Source organism: Pezoporus flaviventris, unplaced genomic scaffold (genome assembly GCF_033815535.1).
Source record: "Pezoporus flaviventris isolate CSIRO_AGI_PZ_B2104156 unplaced genomic scaffold, CSIRO_AGI_Pfla_v1 ptg000154l, whole genome shotgun sequence".
Taxonomy (NCBI): Eukaryota; Metazoa; Chordata; class Aves; order Psittaciformes; family Psittacidae; genus Pezoporus; species Pezoporus flaviventris.
Window position 1 is genome coordinate 1079399 of NW_026892702.1, and position 7164 is coordinate 1086562.

A 7164-nucleotide genomic window follows, 5' to 3' on the forward strand; every position below is an offset into this window, starting at 1 on the left:
GGCCCCTCTGCCAGCAGGTGCTCATTTGAGGTTAATAGGGCTGGAGAAATGGGCTGTCACTCAGCACTGACTCCTGAAAGGCCCCATTTTTTTCCTTAATTGCAACTCAAAATCAAATTAGCACTTTTAAATTTACTCTGTGCCCAAGAGGTACCGGGGGGGGGGGGGGGGGGGGGGGGGGGGGAAGGACACACTGTACCCTTCATCTTATGTAATAAAAAGGGTGAGTAAATTCCTGCTTTGAGGGCAGGGAATGGCTGACCCATTGCTGCAGTGTCTTTAGGTCCCCACAGATGGAGGTGCTCATCCTGGAGTCAGGATGAGCCTTCAGGGTGATGGCAATTCACATCCTGGACTGGGGCTGCCCCAGCAGCCGCGTCATGGGGCTCACTATGGGGAAGCTGTGAACATCAGGAGCCCCATGCTCTGTGCGTGCCCCCCACATCCATGGAGGATGTGGGTGCAGACATGAGGAGCCAGGTCATGGCCACAGTGTGCTCAGGACCAGGGATGGCACTGGCTGCATTATTGATGCTGCAATTCAGCACCCTTGGACTGGGATGTGGGTTTGTTTTCCAGACATAAAATCCCCCCTGGGGGGGAACCAGCACTCGAGGACAAAGGGTCCTCAGCCACCAGCACCCCAGGGATGGGGCTGCCCCTTGGGGCTCAGCCATGAGCCAGGAAGCACCAGTGCTGCTCCACAGTGGCCCATAGCAGAGGGCATGGACAGCAGCTGCTCCAGAGGAAAGGAATTCGGGGTGAGCACCGGGTGGTGGGGCTGTGCCTGCACTGAAACCTCAGTGTGCACACACACCCCCCCTCCGCAGTGCACACGCATGTACACACGTGTGCACATGCCAGCCTGCGCGCACAGCTCACACCCCATGGTGCACCCAGAGCATCCTCCTGGCTGTTTCTGTGTCTTCCTCTCCCAGTGGGAGCCACTGGGGGCCATTCAGTGCAGGCAGTGGGTGCTCCCCCTGATGCATGTGCCAGTGATGCCGAGTGCATGCCAGGCTCCGGGGTGGTCCCTGTGTGCCGCTGGGGCTGGAGTGACAGCGCTGCTTGTGTCCCTACCAGGCTCGCTTCACCAGTGGGTGACAGAATGGCAAATCATCCCCCCCTCATCACTTGTGGGGGAACGGGACATCAATGGGCATTTAAGAGCCCTTGGTGTGGTTGGGGTCTGCTTGACAGAGTGGGCAAGGTACCCCATGGTGCCCAGCCACATGCAAGGGGACCAGGGACTGGGCAAGAAGGGGACACAATCGCACCAGAGCCGAGAGCCAAGTGGGAGAAGAAAGCGTCAGTCCAGCAGAAAGCACTTGCTCTGGGTATCTCCACACGATATCCTCTGGGCCCGTAGGAACAGACAAGGGGAATGGCTTGAACCTGCCCGAAGGGAGACTGAGATGAGCTCTTAGGCAGAAGCTCTTCCCTGGGAGGGTGCTGAGGCGCTGGCACAGGGTGCCCAGAGAAGCTGTGGCTGCCCCATCCCTGGCAGTGTTCAAGGCCAGGTTGGACACAGGGGCTTGGAGCAAGCTGCTCTAGTGGAAGGTGTCCCTGCCCGTGGCAGGGGTTGGAGCTGGAGGAGCTTTAAGGTCCCTTCCAACACAAACTGCTCTGTGGTTCTATGATCTCTCCCCCAGCTCACCACATAGACCAAGCGTTGTGCAGCCCTTCTCCTGCCCACAGCCACGTGCCTCGAGACGCTGCTCACCATTCGTTGCAATATAATCTTTATTGGGGAGACTGATGGGGTTAGATCAAGGCCGGGTATAAAACATGATCATCATCACAACCAGCAGCGGGAGGCATTGGCAGAGCAACACGGAATTGGGATCGGCCCTGTTCTGCACCGGCAGCGAGTGGTACCTGGGGCTGCACCGGCAGCATTGCCCTGTCCCTTGGGGTGGGCAGGGGGGGTGAGTTCAGCCCCGCTCCCTGGGCGGATGCTGGGCTTTGGCCAGTGCTGGGAGCTGATGCTGTGGGGGCTCTGCAGGGCCCCTCTGGCTCGCCCAGCCCCGGTGCCCCTGGTGCCGGGTCGCGGTGCTCGGCCCCGCAGGAGCACCCGTGAATTATGGCTTTTTCTTTAATTCTTTTTTGCTTTGTTGGCAGCAAACCTGCGCCTCCAGGTGCCTGGAGGAAGCAAGACTGTGCCCAGGGGCCTGCCGCCCTGCCAGCCCCTCTGCACAGGGGACAGAGCAGAGGTGCTGCTCCAGGGAAGGGACCATGGGCAGGAGCCAGATCTCTGCCCCCCCCCGCCCAGCCAAATCCCCTCGCTGGAGCCAGCAACCTGGGGAACAAGACCCTGAGCCACCCCCCTGGGCCATCCCATGGGGCATCAGTGCAGAGGAGCAGAGAACAGCCACGGCTCAATGCCTTTGTGAGTGTGCAGTGGCCTGGGATGGGGCAGCCGGGGACGGATGGGGAAAAAAACAAGAATCCTCCAAAACGAGGATAAAGTGGAGCTTTCCTCAAGGGCCTGTGGAGGAAACGGGCCGCGTGTCTGCTGGCAACCGAGGGGCCGGTGCGGCGCTTGGCGTGGCTACAACAACTCGGGTGCGCGGCGGCTTGGCCGCTGAGATGAAAGCTTTGGCAAATAACTTATAGGGTGGGGGGGGACACAACACAGCGGGGACCTGTCCTCACCTCCTGTGCTGCGCAGGTGACCCAGCGTGGCACCGTGCACCTCCTTGTATGGGGCAATGGGGAGGGTGTTGCTCTGGCTGGGACCCAGCGTCCACTCTCAGGAGCCACAGGGAGAGAAGAGGGAGAAGGTGGCTGGGGAAGGAGCACAGTGAGATGCTCGATGCACAGCGGGGACACTTGTCACAGGACCAGGGGAAATGGAGCCCCTGGATGCACTGGTAGATGTGCTCCCCATCCCAGTGTCCCTCTCCCCGGGCACCACTGGGGTGTGGGGGGCTGCTGGCAGGTCCCAGCATCCCCATTGCCCCCCACCAATGCTGGCAAGGATGCCGGTCCCACATCCTCAGCTATGGTGAGCATCAGAGCATCCGCTGGGCTGTGCCATCAGTAAAGAAGGGGCTGGGGCCCGGCCGCGGCACTGTGCTGTCCTCTCCCACCCGGTGGTGCGGGCAGGGGCGCGGGGCTCACATGATGGTGCAGGAAGACAGCGGGTTTCGGATGTGGCAGGTACAGGCAGCCCCGCAGTACTGGCGGAAGGTCTGGTAGCAGCTGCGGTCGGTGTCGCTGCTCCACTGGACGGGGTTGGCGGCCAGAGCCTCGGCCGGCAGTCTGTTGAGGATACTGGTGTTGACGGCCAGCGCCGCCAGCCCGTAGTCGGTGAAGAGGACGGTCTCCCGCTTGCAGGTGGGGCAAGAGATGAACTTGTACTTGGGGCAGGACTCGTAGAGGATCTGCAGGCACTCCTCGCACACCGAGTGCAGGCAGGACAGGATGCGGGGCCGCTTGTTGGTGAAGTTGTACATGTGGCCGCAGGTGGGGCACTCGAGGGGCTCGCAGGGCGTCGAGGGGTGCAGCACGTACTGGTTGACGATCACCTCGTCCGACGGCGGCTGCCGGTGGTAGCAGACCTCGGAGCTGCCCTTCCGCTGGCTCTGGTACCCGCGCTCTCGCCGCGGCAGGGGGGGAGTCCGGGGCAGCGGCAGGGGGCCGGGGGTGGCATCCAAGGCGGGGATGTCCCCGCACGCCTGGTTGACGATGATCTCGGACTCGGAGGGCCACGCGCGCTTGGCCACGAGGGGCGGCTCCCGGCGCGGGGCGGGCGCGTAGCGCGGCTGCGAGGCCTGCAGCTCCGAAAACTTCTCTGGGTGGATGATTTTCATTGCCTCCATCTTAATGATGACCTGTTGCCCTTTCAGACACGACATGAGTATCGTTTTCACATTACTGTCCACTGCTCTGGGGTCTCTGAGGGATGCCTGCATGAGGCTAAAACATGCCGGCAGCCTGAGGAGCTTTCAATCTCGGTCTGGCTGCAGAGCAGGAGCACAGGGAGCAGCCACTGGTGCGGGAGAACATCCTGGGGATGAGGGGCAGTGCCGGCGGGCCCTGCACCCCTCTTCTCCGGCCAGCCCTGAGGGTGTGAGGCCGGGGCGGGCAGGGGCAGGCAGGGCTCACAGCAGCATCCTGCCTGCCCTGGAGGATGCTCTTGGGCAGGCGATCAAAGCATCAGCTCCCCACAGCGCCTCGCCGGGATGTTAATGTGACATTGGCCGTCACAGCAGCCCCCGCTTTGCCTCCACTGACGCTTCCCACGCTGGATCAGCTGCAGTTGGGAACACTAAGTTTGGGTCTGTGGCACCAGGCGCTGCTCAGGGCAGGTGAATCGGGGGGGGTCCTGCAGGAACTGGAGGCAGCCCCCACCTCGCCCCCGCCCCTACTGGGCCTTTAATTCCTGTTTACGTGCTGTGGGATCCTCCTGGTGCTGAAGAATGTGTTTGCAAATTCCTTTGCTCTGACTTCCCGGCTCTCCTGCTTGCCCTCAGCTGCAGGTCCCGTGGGGCAGGGGCTCTGGGAGCATCCCACGCTGGGGGGCAGCTCACCTGCGCTGCTGCCTCGTCCCGTCCGCCCCTGGCACCTCTGGGCCCAGCTCAGCTTCCTGCTTGCTGGAAATGAAAGGGAGAGGGGGTTGGATCCAAGGCTCTTCAGGGATCTGCCGGCTGCCAGTGCTCCCTCGGGATGCGTGCCCGCCTGCATCCCGGCAATTTGGCAATTGCTCCCTGCAGGTCCTGTCCATCCGCCCGCATGTTTGGGCTGGCGGAAGTGGGAGCAGGCAGGAATTTCCCCCCAGGCATCTCCTCAGAGGCCCCGAGTGCAGGGTCCCGGGTCCCCCCTCTGCCCTGGGGCTGGGAGGATTGCCACCCTGCACCCCACTGGCACGCAGGGCCCCTCCGGGGGAGGCTCCCCCCCAGACCTGCCTCTGCTCAGGGTTTTCTCTCACGTTTAGCCCCTCCTCTGCTCAGTGGATCTATTTTTACCTCCATCGCTTGCTCCTGATCTGTCCCTGCTATTATCCCTCCCTCCAGCTTCCTCTCCCTCGTCCCAGGTCCCTGCCCTTGTCCCGGGGCTGCTGGAGAGGACAGGCCACGTTTGGGGGCAGGAAATGGGGGCAGGCAGCCAGCCCGTGGCCATTTTCTGCCTCAGCAGCCCTGGCGACAGCCTGTCTCTCCTCCGAGAAGGGCGAAGGCGCTCGCTCTCCTCCATCACGCCACAAATCCTGTTAGAGGGATGCCTGCTCCCGCAGAGCCCTGCCAGGCCTGACGGAGGGGGCCCGAGGGGGCCATCTGTTTGCAGCAGCAGCCCTTGGGGATGGCAAGAGGCCATGGGGGAGTCAACCCTGGATGTCTGAGCACCATGGGGGGCTGGATCCCTGCCCGACCCCAGCGCGGGTGTCCCAGGGGGCCATGCCCTGGCAGCGCTCGCGTCCCGCAAGCATCCCTGTGGAGGGAGGCCTCGCGACCTGCGTCCCCCACACCTTGCACCCCACATCCCGCGCCCCACGAGCAGCTCAAAACCCTCCCCCCCGCGCCCCGCTCTCTGCCCGCAGGTCTCACGCAGACACTCACCCGCAGCGCACCGACGATGGGCACGGTGATCCCTGCGCACAACCGCTGCGCTTCCACACTCGCACCGTCACACCCCTTCGTGCACAGCCCCGGTGCAGCCCCACAGCGTACCCCGCATCCCCATCACCCCTGCGGGGACGCGGCCCTTCCCAGCAGCCCAAACGACGCAGCACCCCGCAGCCCCACGCTCGGCCCAGCGGTGCACACACATGTGCACACATGTGCAGTCCCGCACTCCCGCACACGGCCTCACGCCCGCGCCTGCGCGCCCGCAGGGTGATGCCCCCCGGGGCAGCCTCGGCCAAAAGCACCGGTGGCTGCCAGTCGTTACCTGCATTGCCCCGCCGTGCTTCGGACGGGGGGTCCCGGGGCCGCCGTGCCCTCCGTTGAGCCTCCAGACCCGCGCTCCGTCCCCGGCAGAGGTTCAGAGGCCCAGGCAGCTAAAGGTTATCTGAAAGGCAGAGGGATGCAGGCGCTGCTCCCCGAGGATGCCCACGGGTCTCCACCGCCGCTGCTTCCCACGGCCCGGCAGCCTCCTCCAGCAGCTTCCCCGGCAGCCCGGGGGAGTCCGGTACGGGGCACAAAGGCAGCGCTGGCGGCGCCGGGCTCCCGCCGGCTCCGGATGCTCCGCGCGGACGCGCTGCGGGAGCGGCGGGGGAGGCGGCAGGTAGCGCCGGGGAGGCACCTCCCGCCCGGCCCGGGCTCCGCTCTCCCTTCCCCGGCTCCCGCCGCCTCCTCCGGCCGCGGAGCCGCCGCTCCGCTCGGGGCTGATGCAACACCGCTGCCGTCCGGGCACGGGGAGGGGGGGGGGGGGGCTGCAGCTTGCGGACCCCGCTTTCCCCTCCGGCAGGTGCCGCCGGGCGGGCGGGCTCCGTCCCCGCTGTCCCCGGGGCTCGCGGGCGCGGGCGCTGCCTGCGCGCTCCCGCTCCGCTGCCGCCGGCTCCCGCAGTGCCGCCGCAGTGGTGCAGCCGGCTCACATTTCCCTCGCTCAGCAGCGCCGGGCCCGCCGCCCCGCACCCCGCCCCGCACCCCCGCCCCGCTCCGCTCCCCGCCGCTCCCCCCCGCACCCCCGGCCGGGCCCCGCGCGGGGTCCGCGGGGCCCGCAGTGACTCAGCAGCCGCCGCTGGAAATGGCTCCGCGGTGCGGGCTGGGAGCGGGGGGCGATGGGCGACGCTGCTCCGGTGGCAGCGGCTGGGGGTCAGCACCAGGGGGCATGGGGGAAAGGGGCCCCCACCAGCACCCCCCAAAGCTTTTGGGGCTGGGGAAAGGCTGCAACACGAGGGATGCCCCTCTCTTCCCCCCCCCCCCCGCACCACTTTTTCTTGATGCCGAATCCCCCATACCCCAAGGGACCCCTAAACCCATGTCTGGGCCTGAGCCTGACCCACAGCCACTCCTGTGGAAGCGGAGCAGAGGGGCTCCCCCTATACTGAGGTCAAAACCTGACCAAGCATCCCAATCCCTGCTGAGCTCCAGGGAGGCGGAGCTGGGCACAGGGTCTTACAGGTCCCTGGGGATGTGGTGGTCTCAGCATGGTGTGTGTGTGGGGTCACAACACCGCTGGGTCCCAGCAGTGCTCTCAGGTTCCTGGAGAGTAGACAGGAGA

The 7164-nt window shown here is 65.3% G+C and overlaps 1 protein-coding gene across 2 annotated transcripts; it reads right to left on the reverse strand.

The window, feature by feature from the left end:
• Positions 1-1725: 1725 nt before the first annotated feature.
• Positions 1726-6559, reverse strand: RNF208 (ring finger protein 208). Of its 2 annotated transcripts, none has more exons than XM_061479632.1 (2): positions 5890-6559; positions 1726-4598 (listed from the first exon to the last, which is right to left on the reverse strand). In XM_061479632.1, the coding sequence occupies exon 2, from the start codon at positions 3915-3917 to the stop codon at positions 3120-3122; it is 798 nt and encodes a 265-aa protein (XP_061335616.1). In that variant the 5' UTR covers positions 3918-4598; positions 5890-6559; the 3' UTR covers positions 1726-3119. The 2 variants fall into 2 exon arrangements, with proteins under 2 accessions (XP_061335616.1, XP_061335617.1); XM_061479633.1 differs by lacking the exon at positions 5890-6559 and adding an exon at positions 5559-5803.
• Between the last annotated feature and the right edge of the window lie 605 nt (positions 6560-7164).